The sequence below is a fragment of the Leptonychotes weddellii genome, chromosome 9 (genome assembly GCF_054177405.1).
Source record: "Leptonychotes weddellii isolate Sample4059 chromosome 9, ASM5417740v2, whole genome shotgun sequence".
Classification (NCBI taxonomy): Eukaryota; Metazoa; Chordata; class Mammalia; order Carnivora; family Phocidae; genus Leptonychotes; species Leptonychotes weddellii.
This window is the reverse complement of record NC_138377.1, coordinates 67,806,280-67,827,648: the sequence shown is the minus strand read 5'-3', so window position 1 is coordinate 67,827,648 and position 21,369 is coordinate 67,806,280. Positions and strand designations below refer to the sequence as shown.

The following is a 21,369-nucleotide window of genomic DNA, read 5'->3' as shown; positions in this document are numbered from 1 at the left end:
TGGAGTAAAAACCCTGCAGCTAGTATCCCATCCCTATGATTACTATTGTGTGGTTTTAGAATGGAAGAACCTGGAATTTTGACCAGGTGGAATCTGTGGAAAAAGGAAGCAAGAATAAGAGCAAGAAGATTCAGGGGGCCCTTGGGGCAAAAAGACCTCAGAGGGCTGGGATGGCAGAATGATTCTGTTTTTACTTGTGTTTCCTGTGCCTATCCTTAGGCTGGTGCTGAGTGGGAGAGGGGAAGGTGCCTAGAAGTTGCTCTGGTGGGAGAGGGCATAGTACCTGGCTGGGGGGTGGGGGGAGTTCTGGCCTATGCGCTGCCACTCTCTGCCCCCTGTTGTGCCCATCCATCAGCAAATGTGGCCTCTGACCTACATCAGTGGCTCCTAGACATCTTCAGACACTGTCCTGGGACCCCTGTCTGCCTAGGAATAAGGATTTGCAAGTCATCAGGAAAATAATTATAAGAATTGTATCATTAAGCTAACTTCATTAATGGAAAAGTCTACCTTTTTAATTTTTTTTCTTAAAAGATTTATTTGAGAGAGAGAGAGAGCTCACAGATGCGCAGGGGAAGGGGCAAAGGGAGAGGGAGAAAGAGAACCTCAGGCAGACTCCCTGCCAAGCACAGAGCCCATTGCAGGGCTAGATTAGAGGACACTGAGATAACGACCTGAGCTGAAACCCAGAGTCCGAGGCTCAGCCCACTGAGCCACCCAGGCACTACCCTAACTTTTTTTTATTTTCTAGGATTATGTCTTTTTTACAATTTTTATAGTCTAATGGTTATCAGATTATTTATTGGTTGGTTTATTTGTTTATGGAAATTATAGTGATAGCGTAGGTGACAGCTTCCTTCTTTCTATTTAAAAAATGCCCTTACTGGGCAAAACATAAAATTGGCGACTATGTTATTGATCACTTTGCTCCTGATGTTGAAACTGCAGCGGCTTTGGAACTTTGTAGCCCATAAGGCCTATTCTTACAAACTCCATGTTCTAAGCAGTTTCCCCCGACCACCAGACGTGGTTTGGCTTAAAAGCCGTTGTTTTACAAAAGTTTTGTTCTGCTGAAACCCAGAGAGCAAGTCGGTGTCCTTGTTGGTGGGACTTATTATTCACCCCTTCCTTGGTGGGGCGCTCCAGGTCTTATCTGTTGCAAGGGGGATGCATTTGGAGTTTCTAGGCCCCAATTGTACATCCTTTTTCGTTATCGAAAGAAAAGTGGACCTGGCAGGTCAGTAGGAATGGCCTGCTGCTGTGTATTAATGACGTGCAGCTGGAGGCTGGGTTCCCTTGCCCCCATTTCTCAGTTGCTCGTCTGCCTTTATGAGGTGGGTGGAGGATGGTGGGCAGGAGAATGGAGACGTCGTTCTAAAAGAATGCGTGAAGGGCTGTTCCCATGTCCGTGTGGCCAGCACCACACCGGTTTTAGCTGAAGAACAGCCTTTGGGAATTGGCTTGAGAAGGTGCTTTCTCTTCCCTAGTCCCCTGAGTCCTGCTGTCTGGGCAGGGGGCAGGGGGCCGGGGGTGGGAGGGTGGGGGGTACCAGTGATGGAAACTCATGGCAAAGACTATTCCTGGGAGTACCTCTTTTCCTGTCTTGGGTGAAATATTAGAAAGGTAAGTTGAATGCAGTACTTTAAAAAAACAATTAGAAAATAAATAACTATTTAGATATATACACATTAAGCTTATGACTTGGTCTTAGGGATTTCCAGAATTATTGCTGGGGTACAAAAGTCTTCAAGTTCTGTCTTCTCAGTGGGTACCAGTAACTGAATTGCAGTAACTGAGGCACCTTGAGTCAGTCTGGCAGAGAACCGTGACACTGACTCAAACGGAATGTGGCACTCTGTGCTTGTGGTTCAGGGGCAAGAGAAGCAAGCATTTTGCCCCAGTAGAGTCTACAGAACTGTCTCCCCATGATAGGACCCTGGCAACTTCACGTCCTGCCCTCTCGGGGTTTCCCCGTGCCAGCTTGGGAGAGGGACATTTTTGCAAACCCTTGTCCAATTTTAGGATGCATACACATCTTGGAAATAAACATGGTGGTATAATATCTCCAACTCCTATTCTTTCTCTCAGCCTTGAAATGGATCCAATAGCTTGTTTCTAGAGCTTTCCAGTAATGGGGGAAAGGGAGGGTGAATATTTAGCAAGATGCATTTCAGGATCTCTTGCTCTGCTCAGGGATTGCCTTTTCTGACTCCCACACCCCACCCAGGCAGCCCCCCACCCCAGGGTGGTACAAAGGGCCTGGGGGCAAGTCTAAATAGCAGGAACTACGATTCTCTGACCTCAGGCAATGGAACTGGGTCACCAGGAGGATGAGCAACTGCTCCTTCCCTGTTTCCTATTCCTTGCTGGCAGCAAATCCCTGATTTATGAGCTGCACTGATTTCTGTCAAAGTGAGTGAGGGACACAGTAGGATGGCAGTACTCCGTGCCCTCTCGAGAATGCGGTCTCGGCTTGACCTGTTTATATGAACTCCACTTCCTGGTCTTACCACCCCAGTCCTTACCTGTAGCACATATCGCTCATAAACTCCTTGCTGTCTCTCTCCCTGGGTGGAGCTTCCTAGGCCACAGTTGCTTCACCTCTGGCATTATTTACTTCATTTGCAGTTTTTTATTCCATTGTATTAGCTTGAGCTGTTCCCACGGCAACCAAGAGCTGTAAGTTCACTCTGCTGAATTCTGGTCCTCACAGGTCCAGTTTCAACTGATCTCCTTTTGCCTCATGTTTTGTGCTCACAGGAATTACAAAATACTCCTCAGATCTGCCGGTCTCTTTCCCTCATTTGTCTGTCTGTCCCTAAGCACTCATTGACGTGTGCACTTTTTAAAATATGTATTTTCATTTTCATTTTGTTAATGGACCTTGGTGTTTTTCTTTCTTGTGAATGACAGACATCACTCAGCATTTTCCCACATATGCGCTTGTCTTTCCAAATGTATCCCTTGTATAAGAGGAATCTGTTTGTATCTGTCCTTCTTGATTTATTTTCCGCTATAGTGATCTACTACTAAAATATCATTCCAACAGAAGAAAAAGTTTATTTTAATTTCTTATATTAAACCGTGTTAAGAAGCTCCAATCTCTTGGGGCGCCTGGGTGGCTCAGTTGCTAAGTGTCCGCTTTCAGCTCAGGTCATGGTCCCAGGCGCTGGGATTGAGCCCCGCATCCACCTCTCTGCTACGGACGCGGGAAGCCTGCTTCTCTCCCTCTGCCCCTCCCCCTGCTTGTTTTCCCTCTCCCGCTGTGTCTCTCTCTGTCAAATAAATAAATAAAAATCTTTAATAATAAATTAAAAAAACTGCAGTCTCTTCTTCTGCAGAGTGATGTCGAAATTGCTGTATCTTGAGAAGTGTGCCAAAATAATCAAGACATTTCCATATTCGACATTTATCTATGTCTCATCCCGTAAGAGCTACTTTCATTTGTCTTCAGGTTCTAGCACAAAATGCAGGTATATATAGCCCCAAATGATCCTGTTTTTAACAAATGTGCATGTGTCTAGCCCTCCAAACCAAAAGACTTTTATATGTATAAGATCTACCCTAAACGCTCTCACTTGATCTGGGAAAGGAATCTTGGGCTGAATCCACCTTTTCCCCACACATCCCAGTGGGTTCCAGAGCAGGGGCAGGTGAGACAACACCCTACCCCCGATGTCCCCAGCCTCCTTGAAGCTAGGGCCACCTGGCTCCAGAAAGTCCAGTTTGTAGCCCTTGAGATCTTGCCCAGCATTCTGTCCCAGATAAATAGAGCTCTTACAATATTCAGAGTGGATTTAAAAAAAAAAAAAAAAAAAAGGTAAGCCCCATGGTAGTTCACCAATAAGGGACAACGGGGGTCACCATGGTAACAGATTGGTGGCAAGAGCCGAACACATTATCCAGAGTTCTCCCACCTGCTAAATAGCCTCTCTAATCTACGTCCTTGTTTTATAATCTGGTGATTGAAAAATAACATCAGTATAGGGCGATCATAAATTGAACTGAGAAGACTTTAAGACTATTGGAAACTGGACTGTAGATTACAGTGACCTTTCCCACACTGTGTCACCCCATTCCTTGCTTTAGTATTATTTTAGACTCACGTCTCTTTCCAAATACCCTGCATATTCCAAAATACAGTCATCGTTTTCTCTGTGATGCCCAGATCCCTTCTGCTTGGTCAGAGGGAGTGCATGGTAGCCTCCTGAAAGTTACTGCTGATGTCTTTGAGAGCATCCTTGCTCCAGTGTGGCAACAAGGCGGCCCAGAGCCATCTCAATTCTTCTGTCACAAACATGAACTTGAACAACTCTGGTTCCATTTCATGGAGAACAAGTCAGAGACGAACCTCTGGTGTTAGGGATGCATATCCCATAGCCTCCGCCATGGCTAGTGGGGGAAATATTAGCATGATACCAAAGGAGAGATTACTTCAAGCACCTTAGTGATACTTTCTTTTATAAAGATCACAATGTTACCTCCAATATAATTCCAGTCTCATTCAGTTTTTCCTGCCTTTATGTGAGCCCTTATTAAGCTGTTTTTGTTTCTCTGCGAGGTAACAGATTTCCTGTGTCTGTAGCTATCTTGTACTGTGCCCTGCTTTCTCCCTGTATTTAAAAAGCACCTTTGGGGCGCCTGGGTGGCTCAGTCGGTTGAGCGACTGCCTTGGGCTCGGGTCATGATCCTGGAGTCCCGGGATCGAGTCCCGCATCGGGCTCCCTGCTCGGCAGGGAGTCTGCTTCTCCCTCTGACCCTCCTCCCTCTCGTGCTCTCTGTCTCTCATTCTCTCTCTCGCAAATAAATAAATAAAATCTTTAAAAAATAAATAAATAAAATAAAAAAATAAAAAGCACCTTTGGCATACCTACTGTATGCCGTTTTCATCTTCGGGTTTCATGGCACCATTCTGTAGCGTGTTAAGGAAGCCCTTCCTTAGGAAGATCTTTCTTGATTCTTCAGGCTGTATAAACAATTGTAGATGAATATTGATTAGTAGGCAGTAATAGGTTACCAGGAATTTTTATAGCTGCCTTGGCTAAAGTCTATCTGTTCCTCTGGCTCTCCCTCTCACTTTGGACTGACTCTCTTAGATAACCTGTTACCTTCTTCTGGTTTCTGGGGATCATTAGTCAGCAGCAGTCTCTCCAAGAGTAATAAGCAGAGATCAGCTATAGTGTTTGGTTTTTTTTTAAGTGTTGAGATAAAATTGACTTACAATACTTGTGTAAGTTTCAAGTATGCAGCATAATGACGACATACATATATTGTAACATTGTTACCACAGCAAGTTTAGTGAATAACCACCATCTTATGTAGTCACAAAAAATTTTTTTCCTTGTGATGAGAACTTTTAGGATGTACTCTCATTAACTTTCAAATATACCATATAGCAGCGTTACCTATAGTCATCAATCATATTGTACATGACATCCCCAGTACAGATTTATCTTATAACTGGAAGTTTGTCCCTTTTGACCACCTTTACCTAATTACTACTTCTGGTAACCACAGATCTGATCTCCTCTGCTATGACTTTGCCTCTTTTTAGATTCCATCTATAAGTGAGATTATACAGTTTTGTTTTTCTCTGTCTTATTTCCCTTAGCATAACACCCTCAGGGTCCATCTATGTTGTCACAAATGGCTGACATTTTTTTGTGACTGAATAGTATTCCATTGTGTGTGTGTGTATACACACATATACATATATATATACACACACACAACATGCATACACACACCACAACTTCTTTATCCATTCATCTGTCGATGTCGATGGACACTTAGGTTGTTTTCATGTCTGGACTATTGTAAATAATGCTTACAGCAGTGAACACAGGGGTGCAGATATCTCTTCAATATAGTAATTTCATTTATTTTGGATAGATACCCAGAGGTGGCATTGCTGGATCATATGGTGGTTCTATTTTGAATTTTTTGAGGACCCTCCATACTGTTTTCTACAGGGGCTGTATCAATTTACATTCCTACCAACAGTGCACAAGGATTCCCTTTTCTCCATATCCTCGCCCGCTTTGTTATCCCTTGGAGGTTTTTTTTTGCCAAGGGGGGATGATAGCCATTTAGACAGGTGTGAGATGACCTCTTATTGTGGTTTTAATTTGCATTTTCCTAGCGATTATTGATGTCATACACCTTTTCATGTATCTGTTGGCCATTTTCATGTCGTCTTTGAAAAGATAGGTCTATTTGGGTCCTTTGCTTATTTTCTAATTGGATTATTTAAGAGTTTTTTTTGCTATTGAGTTGTCTGAGTTTTTTATACATTGGATACTAACTCCTTATCAGATACATGATTTGTTAATATTTTCTTCCATTCTGTAGGTTGCCTTTTCACTTTGTTGTTTTTTTGCTGTGCAGATTTTTAGTTTGGCATAGTCCCACTTGTTTATTTTTTTCATTTTGTTGCTTGTACTTTAGGTGTCATATCAAAAAAATCCATTGACAAGACCTATATCAAGGAGTTTTGCCTATGTTTTCTTCTAGGCGTTATATGGTTTCAGGTCTTACATTTAAGTCTTTAATCCATTTCAAGTTAATTTTTGTGAGTGGTATAAGACAGGGGTCCAGTTTTGTTCTTTGCATTTTTTTTAAAGTTTTATTTATTTGACAGAGAGCATGCACAAGCAGGGGGAGCAGAAGAGGGAGAGGCAGGCTCCCTGCAAGCCTGATGTGGGGCTCCATCCCAGGACTCTGGGATCATGACCTGAGCCAAAGGCAGTTGCTTAACCAACTGAGCCACCCAGGCGCCCCTGTTCTTTACATTTAAATATCCACTTTTTCCAGGATCATTTATTGAACAGACTGTGTTTTCTCCATCAAGTATTCTTGACTCCCTTGACAAGTATTAGTTGAATGTGTATGTGTGGGTTTATTTCTGAGCTCTCAATTCTGTTCCATTGGTCTATGTATATCTATTTTTACGCCAGTACTATACTGTTTTGATTACTTTATAATAAAGCTTGAAATCATGAACTGTGGTGTCTGCTGCTTCATTCTTCTCTCCCGGTATTGCTTTAGCTTTGGGGGGTCTTTTGTGGTTCCATATAAATTTTAGGTGTTTTTTCTAGTTCTGTGAAAAATGTCATTGGAATCTCGATAGAGATTGCATTGAATCTATAGATGACTTTGGGTAGTATAAACATCTTTTTTTTTTTTAAAGATTTTATTTATTTATTTGAGAGAGAGAGAATGAGAGAGAGAGCACATGAGAGGGGGGAGGGTCAGAGGGAGAAGCAGACTCCCTGCCGAGCAGGGAGCCCGATGCAGGACTCGATCCCGGGACTCCAGGATCATGACCCGAGCCGAAGGCAGTCGCCCAACCAACTGAGCCACCCAGGCGCCCGGGTAGTATAAACATCTTAACAATATTCTTCCAATCTAGGAACACAGGAAACCTTTACATCTATTTGTGTCTTCTTTGGTTTCTTGTATCAATGTCTTATACTTACCAGTCTAAACAACTTTCACCTCTCCTTGGTTAAATTTATTCTTAAGTATTTTACTGTTTTTGATGCTATTGTAAATGAGATCCTTTTCTTTATTTTTCAGATAATTCATTGTTTGTAATGTTATTTTCAGTGCCAAGTCACCACGTTACATTAATGGTAACTACCAACCCCACTGGGAAATGATTGATTGATTGATTTTTCTCCAGCCATTGAAGGAGGCAAATGTCAGCACAACTGGAGTTTAGTTTTATTTTTGGGTTCGGATTGTGAACCATACTCCATGTTTCTGAGCTGCTCCCCTCCTCCTCTCACAGATCGCTGTTGCTAATTTTAATATCTCTTCTTTCCCTTGCCCAACAAAGTTTCTCTTGTGGCTCAAGGGAAGTTGGGTTTTACTGTCAGTCTTAGTAGGTTATCCTTCCAATGTCAGGGTGATGAATTTACTCTCTGCACAATGGGGAGAAAAATAGATCCAATGGTGCTTTGCTCTATCCATTTCCTGGCTTCCAGTCAAAGATCAGCAGAGAAGACTTCTTTTTAAAAAAACAAACAAACAAAACACTGTTATTTTTCTCTTTGACAGAGAGCTAGGCGGTGGCTGGAACATTGAGACCTAAGCTAGACCTCTGAAACGTGGGCCTTTGAAAGCAGCCATGTGATAGCACTGCTCAAGTGTTAGAGGATTCAGAACACCTCTAAGAGACACGAACCTTGCAGACACAGAAAAGTAGAAAAACTGTAAATTTTAAATTGTAAAAATTCTAAGTCATAAAATTATAAACTGTAAATGTTGTAAATAAGAAAATGCAGAATGCTGAAGTACACCCTTCAGGGCAGGGGACCTAGAAAGCACAGAACCAGAGTGAAAACAGAGCAGAGATGACTGACTAGGGAGAGGAATGACCCAATAGTAAGAGAAGAAAAGTAAAAGACCTTGCCCCTAAATTGCTCTGTTCTTTGCCGTAAACTCTATCTTTTCCCAGGCCCAGTGGAGTCCAGGCTGGTGGGCAAGGAGGTCCAGAATATGGATGAGACAGCCCAGGAAGAGTCTAGCTGCCCTTCGACATGGTGAAGAGGGGGGTCTGGGGGTGGTCATGGTGGGACTCACCACACATATGTGAAGGTAGGGATTTTTGTCTTTCCATCTGTCACAAAGATGCCAGCAGAGCTCGGAGACAGAGGAGCAGAGAAAGTCCATTTTTAGTTTGACTAAAGCTGTCAAGGACAAGGGGAAGAAACATATTCATTTTTGCTTCAGTGGGGTTCTAGAGAAACGCTAAAAGGACAGTCAATCACTAGTCCAGAAGGACAGTTCTGAGAACAGAGAAGTACTTGCTGACTGTAAATATCATGCAGATTACTTGGATGAGGTCTCCAGTGTGGCTGAGGAGTTCCCGAGGGGTGATTCTCGAGACTGGCAGTAATCGGAACCAACGGAGAGCCCAGGCCCCATCACAGACCTACAAATGAGAATCTTAGAGAATGGCCCAGCATTTTGTGCTAGAGGGGATTTGTTTTGCTTGCTTTGTTTTCATTTTTAATGCTCTACCAGTGATTCTGATAGATAGCCGGGATTGAAGATTACTTGTCTAGAATCAGTCCATGAGATGTTCAGAAGAATTGTGCTATTGTTCTCAGAGCAGAACAGATAGAAAGTATTAGGGGCACCTATATTCCTATCCTTACACAGGCCCATACGTACACAGAACTCTTAGGAATCAGCTTCTCCACCCAAGGCCACTTCGTATACTTCAAGGAAAGATCAGGCTCTGCGTTTGTTTCTCAGATAATATATGGCCCTGGGCTTATTGTATGGATGTAGAGAGAATAGGATGAATTGATCTCTGTCCAGCAAAATCATAATTGGGACTGGTATGAGGAATGAAAGAACATCCGGGAGAGAGGGAAAAAAAAAAAAAAGTTAAGGAGTGCAGGAGAAAGGAAGGAGGATCAAAAAATCTAAAGAGAATTGATTTCATTTTCTGCCTCATAGACCACATGGGTAAAAGTGTTTGCACACAGTAGGATTAAATGGCGGTTTTATGATAAAAACTTACTCCTATTTTATTATCCATAGAATGAACAAAGATTTTTTTTTTCCTAGAGAAATAGTAGATTAGAGACAGTGTTTGATTTTTTTCACATCAAGGTAATCTTACCTTTCAGATGTTAAACTCACTGTAGAAAATATTCAGTATATGTTAGCTTGGATGAAAGGCCATGATTGGGCAGAGTGCTTAGTCTTGACCCTATGTGGCCACTGGTCCACTGTTTCATCAGAGGCCTGATGAATGATGAGTATGTGTGGTTTGAATCAAAACCAGAGCAGTGACTGGAAAACAAATCCGGCTGCTGGGCTGCTTTTATGTAAAGAATGAAGTGGGCAATGTCAGGTTCTTAGAAGTCTGTTAGTCAGCTGTGGGACAAAGGGGGGAACATTAATTCAGAGAAAAAAAATTATTGCTTCACCTCTTTCTAAAGTACACTTGCCATCAATCTAAATGTCATTACTACCCTGACAAATATCTCCTGTCAGTTTGTTCTCTTAAAAGATACCATAAAAAGAAATATGTGTTAGAGCTGCCATTCTGGCTGTCTGGTTTCCCTGGGACATATATGTTCAAAGGAAAGCACAGATGTTTCTAGAATGACCCTGTGCTGAATTTAGAAGCATCCCAACAGCCAGCTCTTTCCCCACCATGGAGAAGGCTTATCTTCCTGTTTCAGAATCAGTGTTTGTGAGGGGCGCCTGTGTGGCTCAGTCAGCCCTGCACCCGGCTCTCTGCTCAGCAGGGCGTCGGCTTCTCCCTCTCTCTCTCCCTTTCCCTCTGTGCTCTCTCTATCTCAAATAAATAAATAAAATATTTAAAAAAGAAAAGAATACGTGTTTGTGAAATCCTGGCCCTACTGGGAACCTCACAAAGTAATTTGATTTGTCCCCCAAACTCCATGGATTGGGAGAGGGGGGAGGGGAAATGGTTGCACCTGTCTACATAGATTCTCATGGATCAAAAACTTATTTTTAGAGACTTGAAAGGAGATTCCTCGGTTGTCTTCAGCTGTGCATTTGGGATTTAAGTCTGCACCGTGCAAGGACTCTTCTTTCTCATGGATTTAAGTGCTCACAGGAAAAAATGAATTCCGGGTCACCGCCAAAGCTTCTCTTCAGTCCGCAGCTTATCTGAGCTATCTCTCAGATTTTACTTACTAAAATCTGTATAAGATTTGGGCCAGATTGGTGTAGGAGGGGCTTTTTCCTGGAACAGACTACCTCCCTGCTGTGTAGCCTCTTGCTGTAGATGATGCTCATGACCCAGAACTTAGTTTCTCAAATCAGGCTGTGGCCTTTCATCCTTTTGTCCTGAAATACTTCCATGTGACTGGGAAAGTTATGAGCTGAACAAAAATGAGATTGCCAGAGTCTTCTCACCCAGGAAAAATAATTCTAGGTGCTTCCAAGAGGGTGGGTTGGCTGAATTGAATGAATTATAAGCTGTGGGAATGGTAAATTCGGCATTGGTCGTAGGTGGTTGGGGATGGATTGTTGGTTTTGTGTCCTCCCTACTTAAAAAATGAAAGAATGGAGAATAGCCTGTTTTTAGGCATAGCTTTTGGAGCATTCCATTCTTCAGTCCTGTGATAGGAGGTGATGGGAGGGGGAAGCACTGAGGGTGTAGGAGGTGGGGCTCCCTGGAGTCCCACCCTCCTGCATACCTTGCTGCAAGAGCGCGTAGCAGAAGGAGCAGTGACTGCCACAGGCCTTCAGCCAACCCGAGTCAGCCTTTTCTCTCGGGGGGGGTCCTATTGTGCCTCACAGCCTCTGCCATGTGAGCCTGTGGTTTTGGAAAGGCAACTGGGGAGACTGCCATGATCACTGAACTTGGGGAGGTGGGGCTGTCAGATGGCCCACCTTCCTTCTCTTTTCTAAACTTCATTAAAATTCTATTTCATTATTTCCATTTTTAGCGATATCCCGAGTCCCGTCAACGATGCCAAGGAAATGGCCTCCTTGCAAGTACATTTAGCTTAAAGGCCTGCACTGTCCTGGTTGAGTTGCCCCCTAGACTCACTTGAAGGATTTCTTAGAGGCAGGAGATTCTGTCCTGAAGGTGTGGCTTTCTGTAGACACTGGTTCAGGCTCCTCTAAGAGTTTTAGATCCGTATTAACCATCCCGTTACAAATAGAAAATCAAGGTGTCGAATTAGAAGAATGGTCCCTTGTGCTTCTATAGTGTTTTTATATCCCAAGAGGCGGAGCCCAGGAAAAGCTGGATTTGGCAGTTACCTCGAGTAGAGTATCTGATCCAGAAAAGGCAGTCAAGAAAAGTGTTTAGTGGCCTGCACTGGGCTCTCTGGGATGTCACACATAGTAAGGGAATTCGGATAACTAGAATGTGCTTATCTGTTGTCCTCTTCCCTGACTCTGACTTCAGAGCACAAGTCAAACTAATCATGCATGTGCCCTCCCATCCCACACTTTCTAAATTTCAATGGACTACTTAATTATCATTAAAGAAGAAAAATTGTCCCTGCTACCAGGAGTGTATAATCCAAGACCTGTTTGGAAAATGCCCCATCAGTTTCTTTGTTGCCCTTTGAGCTGGGGAAGTATTGTCCCATCCCATCTGCCCACCCCTCTTAGAAAAGTGGGGACTTGGGAGTTTGACCAGAGGGGGGTAATGGGCTAGCCTGTAGCAATAGGGGGAGGTGGACCTGGAGTCTAGCAGCTGGGGGAGGCAGCCTTGGAAGCATGGAGTAGTGGAGAAACCAAGTCTCCAGGAACAAGGATGGGATCCAATGTGAAAGGTCCTCAAAGGACAGTCAGAGGAACCTGTGTGTTTGGGATTCCAGCAGGAGTGAGTTTCTGTGGCAAGAGATTTTTTTCCTCTAGAGTCTGGAGCTGGGCCTGAGGGAACTAAGGAGGGGGTCAGAGGGGTCTTGGATAAAGACTGCCTCTGTGGAGTTTCCACTTAACACCAGAAAAGAGCTAGACTCTGGATCAATGCTGAAAAGAAGGCATACTGCTATGCCTTGCCATCAGCCCTTCAGGCAGGGAAAGCCATTCACTGAGGATTCTGGCAAGCTAATGACATCCTTGAGCAAATGCAGTTTTAACAAATAGACAAAACACTTTTAGAGCACTCCACTTCTTTAAACACACGCCAACAGTTGTTGCCCCCAACACGCATGCGTTTTTTTATTGAAATGACATGATAGTAGTGTTAAAAATTTGGAAGTCTCCATTGGTTCTGCAACCAGCCAATTGGCTATTGTGTTTTTATAGGTTTCTTTATCATTCTTGCATATGCATTAACAGTTGAAGGCATTTTGCATTCTGCCTTTTCACAGTGACATGTCACAACACATTTCTCTGTGTTTCTGGTAGCCTCTGTAATTGACTTCTTTAATGGCTATGGGATAGAACATCCTGAAGAAGCCCATGATTACTAGGCAACATTTTTCTTTTGGACATTTAGGCTCCTTCCAGGTGTTTCATTTGCCTCCATTATAATGCTCTTATTACAACAGTGTGCATACTTTTTTGCGTTTCTTGAATTACTCCCGGAAGTGAAATTACTACAGCAAAGGTTACGGACCTCTTTATGGCTCTTGTATTACCACATTGCCACACACAAGTGTTGCGCTCAGTGTCACCTTGTGGGGGTTCACTCCAGCTAAATTACAGCTCTGACAGCACTGTGTTTTTCCCATTTTTTTGCAAATTTAGTTGATGTAAAATGATGTATAAAAATTGCTTTCGTTGTCATTCCTTTCATTACTAGAAGAGATAAAAAATCCCTTCCATCTGTTTTAATTTTATTCCTGATAGGAATCTTTTATTCATATCCTTTGCCTGTTTCTTTACTTGAGGCTTAGTTTGTTTCTTACATCTCAACAAGATGTTAACCCATTTGTCATAGTGATACAAAGTATTCTGTAATTTATTAAATGTTTCCAGTGCTCTGAAGTTCAGTGATTTTGGTACAATCTTATCTGTTTTTTGTTTGCTTGGAGTGCATCTGTTTCAAAGCATGGATAAATATTAGGTCTGTAAAGGAATGTGGACCATTCTATTACGTGCTAGTTGTTCTAGAATTTAATTTTAAAATGAAATATTTAATTCTGTTATCCATCCAGAATCTTTTATATTTCCTGTGGCTCTTCCCGAATGCTTTTTTATTTGCTCTCCACCTATTGCGGAGACATTTGCTTAATAATCATGCCTCCCCCCACCCCCGCCAATGTACTAAAAATCTGCTTTATCACAGGCTATACTTGATAATTGTTTATGGATTGCCTATCTTGTGCTACATTGTTCTTTTTGAACGAGTACCAGAATGAACTAATTAATTTTACTTCATAACATTTACTAAAACTTAGTTGCCTTTTAGGATAAAAATTTCTTAATGTTCATATTGCCAGGTCAATTTTATAGCAAGTTTGTTGAATTGCAAAATACTCTATTGGAATTTTCATTAAAACTGCCTTAAATCTGTAAGTTAAATTTGGAAGAACAGGCATTTACAAATATTGGTATTCTTATTCTGTAACAAAGTACACCTTTCCATTTCACAAATCAAATTATATTTTATAGAATAAAGGTTTGTGGTTTCATTCTGAAGGTTTAACTCATCTAAGTACATTCCTAAAAATTGAATATTTTTTATCAGTCATGAATAGGATCTTTGACTCCGTTTTCTAACTGAAAATAGTTACCTGCCTTTGTACTGTTAGGTGTTACTGGGGTGTTTTGTTTTTTTGGTTTTTACTTATCTGGCATCGTTATTAGTTGTCACTTGTATTAGAGGAAATGCAGCCCTCCTGAGCAATGTAAAGGGCCTCTAGCACGTTCAGGAAATAGTGCTCTGTGACCTTCTAGAAAGGCTTCTTTTTTTCTTTGATAGCCTAAAAGAGTAGAACAGAGGTGCAGAAGGGAAAATGAAAGCATGTACGGCTGCATCCAACAAATGCTTTCATGCCCTCCACGTTCTCCCAGGAAGGTGGCCTCTAAAGCCTTTCATGAGGTATATTACATTCACCAGAGAGCCTTCCCAGAGCCTGGGACCCAAAAAGAGGAATTGGGGTTCCAGATTATAAAAGAAGGTAGCTTAGAGGCCTAACAGTCTTGAAATACGTATGGCTGGAGAGCACTGTGACCCTTTGTTTGTTGCCACATCAGGTTTATCTTACTGGGAGGCACCATCTTCTGGTAACCACCAAAAGAAATGTCAAGGATGGAATTAATTTTAAAATTACAGGCAAGATGATTGAATTAATGATCTAGTGGAACATGTTTCCTCTGGACCTGGCATCAGGGTGCTTTTACCAGCTTTGTCCTGCCCCACCCCCGTCCTGTGAGGTGGTACCAAGTAATCTCCTCCCATCAGTGGTGACAGTGGAGGTCACTTGTGGAGGGACAGGACTGCTATCCCAGTGAAGCCTCGAAGTCTTGAGGTCTGGAGCCCCTGTGAACAGGCCCGTGCAGTCTTCTGTGGAGCATATCACATCTTTCCTGGAATGTTATTTCAGAATTAGAGTCAAACTGTGGAAAGAGTTAGTAGAAAATGTAGTTCGACCCAGGTTCAAATCCACGCTCGCTGCCTACAAGCCGAATATGGGAAAGTTTCTCTTTTCCCATCTGTAAAAGGGAGACAAAAAGACCACTTTGTGTAATTATTATTTATTCATTCAGGAAATATGAATATGAGTGCCTCCTCATTGCCGGGCACTGATAAAAGTGATGTTGACGTGGCAGAGGACACAACAGATGCACGGAGCTTTCATATGCTTGGGAGTGGCAGAGGAGAGATACATATCAGAGATAACAGGAATTCATATCAGCTAATAATAAATGTCTCAAGAAATAATACATCAGCAAATTAAGATAGAATAAGGGTGATTTTTCTTTCAGAGGGGGTGATCAGGGAAGGCTTCTCTAATGAGATATGTAAGCACAGAACTGAATGAAGACTGGGCATAAGCCATGAGGGTATTGGAGGAAGAACATTCCAGGTGGAGGGGAACATGTGTGCCAAGGCCCTGTTATAGGAGGGAGCATCCTAGTCTGAACAACAGAGGGCGTTCCAAGTGGCTGGAGCAGAGGTGGTGATGGGGAGCGTGCTCATGGTAGGTGCTGACGTCAGAGAGTTGGAAGGGAACCAGATCAAGGACAGCAGGGATCAGCAACCAAGGCCCGCAGCCATACTCAGGCTGCGGCTTGTTTGTGGATAGCCCTCTAGGTAAGAATGGTTTTTAAGTTTTGAAAAAGTCGGTTGAAGTAAAAAAGACTGTGTGACAGAGACCACGTGTGCCCTGTAAAGCCTAAAACCTTTACTGCCTGGTCTTTGACAGAGAAAATTTGCCAAATCCTGATGCCTGGTCTTGGAGGCCATGGTGAGGATGTTGCACTTCTGAGTGTGAAAAGGAGCCACAGTGGGTGGTGTGTTGGGGGGTGGGGGGAGCTGAACAAGAAGGACAGCTGTAAAAAGATGGCTCTGGCTGCCATGTTGGTTCAGACTATAAGAGGGAGTGGGAGTATGGATGCAGCAGAGTTAGGAGGCTATTATTGTCCAGGTGAAACAGGCAGTAGGTTGAACCAGCCTGGCAGCAGCAAGCTGAATACTTGGGTATAGAATAGATTTCAAAGATGGCACCCAGAGGTGCTTTGGCTTGATCGGGGAGCCTGAGAGGGGGGAAGGAGTAAAGGTTGACAGCAAGATTTTTGGTCCACATTCTCCTGTTGTCATGGAAATGGAATGAAAGAATGATCTTTTCTGTCCCTAGGGTTTGATGCCTCCAATTCTTCCACCATTGTGTGGTCAGGGTTACCTTCCGAAGGTACATTTTTGATTGTGACACTCTCCTTTTAAAAACCTATACCAGTAAGAAAAACAGAACAAACAAACAAACAAGACCCCTACGCCAGTGTCCCGGTAGCTGTGGAACTGGCAGTCATAGTCCTCCATAATCCGACTGCCCCGCGCCTGTGCCCTAACTTTTTTCCAGATGTTCCCTCTCATTTCAGCCGACCCCAGTGCTAGTCAGCGAATCATCGGCTAGTCCCCACATGCACTTCATACTCTCCACGTCCAGGCCTTTGCTCACGTGGGTTCCTCTTTCCTACTCTCATTGATGACCAACACTCGGACCTGTCAGGATCTACCTTATCGATAAAGTTATTCCTCAACACCTTTTTACCTTCCTGGTCTATTCCAATGCTCCTTGATTTCATCTGTTTTAATAGGCAGATTGTTTCCTATTTGTAACATGGGTTTTTTAATTCATAAGTCTTTCTAGACTTTCTAGACCAGGCTCCCAAGAGGGAGACAACATATAGCATATGGTTAAATCCCAACTCTGCCCTTGGAACCTGTATGACTTTGAGCAAGTTACTTAACCTCTTGAAGCCTCAGTTTGCATTGCTCTAAAATGGAGATAATTACTCTAGTTATGTCACAGCATTAATGGGAAATAGAAAGTGAGATCGTTCATGTGTCACACTTGGCATAGTTCTGTGGCCGCTGTATGCTTAGTGCTCACGAAACCCCCGCTGTATCAATTCACCTTCCTCCAGGAGCTGAGGAAGTATCTCCCTCTCCTGCTTCCCTGGTTACTTCGTACACGGGTTTTGTACACAGTAGGCAAATGAAGACGTTATAGAAACTAGAGCGAAATGAGCTCAAGTTCTGGAGTGAACTAGGAGTTCACTTCCCCCCACCACCACATCCAGCCCGGTGATAGACGGCAAGATACTTACCCTCTTTGAACTTCAAATTCCTCACATTATAAATGGGGGAAATTATTCCTACTTAGGAAAGTCAGGAGGATGGGCTACGATGTTATGTAAAGCGCCTACATATAGTGTGTGCCCAGAGTAGCTCTCCCAGGATGATGATTATCAAAGCTTCTCAGAAAAAGCTCCTCTCCTCTTCCAAGCACTGAAGCTTGATCCTTAAGCAGTGGTTCTCAGAATGTCATCACTGGACCAACAACCTCAGTGTCCTGTCCCCTGGAACTTGTTAGAAATGCCAGTTCCCAGGCTCCACCCCTGGCCCTAGTGAAGCAAGTGCTGCGGAGCAGGGTCCAGTGGCTTAAGTTTTAACCAGCAGACAGAGAGAGAACCACTGCCCTAGCAGAGGGAGGAGTCCGGCTGGGAAGGGTCCCAGGTGCTGCACAGTGCCGTCCCATTCAGTCCCAGTGGGGCGCCTGGACTTAGTCTCTCTGCTTTTCTGTTGGCACCATAATAAAGAACACGAGGGCCAGGAGACGTTTCCAGCAGTGCCAGAGAAGAGGAGGAACATGGAGCTCTTCCGTGCCACTTTTTGTGGTCAGCGACGCTGGACTCTTTTTAAGTTTGCTCGCTGAGTTGATGGGAACAAAGACGAGGGTGTGACCCACGGTTAACACCAGGACATATAATGTAGTCGGTAGTTCAGTTGGAGACACGGGACCAGTTTGGGAGCACACTCCCACACGTAAGTCATCATGCGCTATCAATTAGCTTCTAATATTGCAGGTGTGCGGGGAAAATATCAGACTGACAGGATGTAAAAATTACTTGGTATGACTAATTTTAACATAGCTGTTGACACATTTGTAAATACAGCAACTGATGTTAGTTCGAATGATTTCAAGAAATTTGGAAACAGCACAAAGAACGTTTAATTTCTCCATCGTATTGAAGCCTGGGAGCCCTTAAATCTCTCCAAGCTGTGAGGAAAAAGTACAGCCCCATTTATATATGGTTATCAGCTTTTTAAAAAACATGATACCACGTCTATCATTTTTCTTTTCTTTAGGTTCCTGGTATGACATGAAAAGATAATCTCTTTGACAGAGTGATTCTTTTAATCCAAATAGAGTTGAAATAAAATGACTCTAGACTTATTATTCAGACCTGAGGCTGCTCTCCGTACCCCTGGCTTTCCCCTTCATTGCTCATTGCTCTGAGGGAGGGTAGGCGCAGGAGAGGAGTGGAGCAGAACCTCAAACCAGCCTCTAGGGCTGCTGGTATGCGGGTCTGAATAAAATAAGGTGCCTAAGAAGTGCCCTTGGCATATAGAAGGCAAATGTTAGAATCTCTCTTTATGATTCATTTCCATCTCAGGCTTTGGATACTTTTTTTGTGCATTAGGGATGGGGTCCTCTGCTCAAATATTTTTGTGCATTAGGGGTGGGGTCCTGTGGTCAAATATTTTTTCCTAAAAGGGGTGTGTGATCAAAACTATTTGACTGTCTCTGAGGGGAGGGCAACAGGATAGGAAGAGATTTAGGTAAAAGGTTGAAAAAGTTGATGCCAAAAAATTGTAGGATTTCTTGTAGATTTCAGTTTTTTCCATGATAAATAATAGTTTTGTCTCTGATCGTGTGCTATTCAGTTCAGATAGTGATGTGTGGCTCAGACTCTGGGAAAAAGCAACAGACACAGTGGCTTTATGTTAGGCTATCTCTCCTCTTGTGCCTTTCCTGCTGATTGGCTGCCACTGAGTGAACAGCCAAGATGGGGCTGTCCGGGGAGGCAGAGAAGGTACCAAGAAGGCCCCTCAACCGATGGGTCTATTTCTGCATTACTGGTTGCCCTTTGAAAGTCCTGGATTTCAGAGCCATCTGGAATGGTGAGATCTGGGTAAATAGGACCCATTTAAGTGATTGGGCAGAAGGCCAAGTGCCTTGAAGGGAAAAGACCGCAGGGTACAGAATGTGACCATATGCCTGTCCCCCAAGCTGCCTTTCTGTCGCTAGGCTAGAGTTACATCACATTTGTTTCTCTCTCTCACTCTGAACGCTTCTGAGAAGTTTCAAAGGAAGGTAAGCAGTACCTATCTCATTTATATGCTTCTCTGGTGGAACAGCTCGGGGTTGCTGCTGATCCTGGGCAGGGGACATTTCCAAGAGGAGGTTTGGCCTCACACACCCTCTCCCAAGGATGTTGCATGGCTGTGGTCACCGTCTCCCCCTTGCCCGTAGGCTAGCCACTCACTTCTAGAATGAATTCTTTGGGAGCTTTGCCATGGGTCTTTTCTCTGTAGTCTGTCTTCCAGAATTCTTGTCATGCTTTGCTCTCAGAGGGACCACAAAAGCCCTGTGCTGACATTTTTCCTTGTCCTTCCCCACAGGCAGCACAAGGGGGTGGCCACAGGACCCTGCTATATGGCCACGCGATTCTCCTGCGGCACTCCTTCAGCGGAATGGTAAGTACATCCGGGTGTCTGCTTTCACCATTCAAAGAGGAGGGAAAAAGAGGGGAGAAAGTATAGGAAACCAACAAGCTTGTAGATTACATTAACAGTGGAAATAATTTGCAATGTAAATAATTAGAACACACTGTTTTTGCAATTCCTTCATATAGTTTATCTCATTTTGCAATTATGTATTTGCTTAATGTTTGACCACCCCCCCCCCAACTCCATGAGGCAGAGGACCATGTCTTTTTTTTTTAATTTCACTAAACCCAACCCTACTAAGGACAGTGCCTTGACATACTAGATGCTCAATAAATATTTGTTGACTTGATGAAGAAATAAACCATGAAATAATGGACTTCTTGAGCATATAAGGATAGCCAGCATAGAAGAAAAATCAATCAGATGAGATTTTTGTGAACTTTCAACCCTTTGACTAGCTACAGGAAATGGGATGATATCCATTGCCTTCAGTCCTGGAATCGTTTGAAGGTATTATGTGAATCCAGAGGCGATAGGAAGATACGGAGCAGTCACAGAAAACTCATCGAGCTGTAACTAGTTAGGGCTCTAGAACCAGAATCAACCAAAATGGGGATAACTCAATGGAAGAGGAGAAAAATTGTTCAAATTTGAAGTCAATGCAATTTGTAAAATAGAGATATTGCAGATCTTTGGCAGGGCACCTTAAGGAGAGTATCGCGATCCCAATCAAGTGTAGTACGTGCCAGCTCTCATCATGTTTGCTCCTGTCCCTGCCTCTGTCATTGTCACTTGCTCTCAGTGCGAGGAAGGCTTGTCCTCTTTGTCTGGCCCTAGTGGAAAATGTTGCATTAATTCAAGACGTCATTTTCACACGTTTACACCTGCAGTATGCAGCAAAGCTCATCTCGAAGCTTGAACTGTCACGCTGGCAGTGGGAGCATCAGCTGCCTCGTAAATTATTTATTGCAGCATTTTTTTTCCTGAGCACTGGTAAGAAGTTGACCTTTTCAGCCTGAACATTCATCTGTTGTAGTCTTTCGTGGCAAAGGACGGAGAACAAAAGTGACCAAATGGAAGGTTATTGGAGTGGGAGATGGGGACATTGAGAGAGTGGGGAACTCTGTATCCTGATGATGTCTAGAATTGAGAAGTGAGCGTGTATCTTTCAGAACCTGGTGTTTATCCATAGGGTGAATCAAACCTTCATACTTCTCTTTTCCTACCTAAATAGACCCAGCCCTCCAAGAGCACACTTCTCATGGCTTTGAAAACTCAGGCTAACAGCATGGTAACAGTCTGAAGGATTATGTTATTTATTATTATATTTGCTGTCCCCACCCCCAAAAAAATCCGACTCACAGTTAACAGAAACTCTAGTTTTAGAGTTAAACTAGTTAGTTCTTTTTAGGAGCAGCTCTGAGAATGAAGCCGGTGACATATGACTTTGGACAATGAAATGACTCTCCACTTTCCTGTTGCAGAGAAGTAAAAAAAAAGTAGAACTCAGAAAATACATTCCAAGTGCATATCTGCCTACCAGTCTAATTCCAAGATCAGCCACTGTGCCTGTCAGTAAAGGAGGCGAGGAATGGGCCATGGGTTTTTTCCCCCATTATTAAGTTATTTTAAATATCATTGTTAAGTTCTACATGCACATGTATTTTTATGATTGGGGGGGAAAAAAAGCATAGACACAGAGAAGTTTCATAGCTCATAGAAAGTTT

The 21,369-nt window shown here is 43.2% G+C and overlaps 1 protein-coding gene across 1 annotated transcript in view; it reads left to right on the top strand.

Moving 5' to 3' along the window:
- Positions 1-21,369, top strand: part of RYR3 (ryanodine receptor 3) — a 483,582-nt gene that overhangs the window by 196,496 nt on the left and 265,717 nt on the right. Inside the window, exon 4 of the mRNA XM_081831839.1 lies at positions 19,595-19,669. Within this exon, the coding sequence (XP_081687965.1) occupies positions 19,595-19,669 (75 nt within the window). The remainder of the gene's footprint in view (positions 1-19,594; positions 19,670-21,369) is intronic.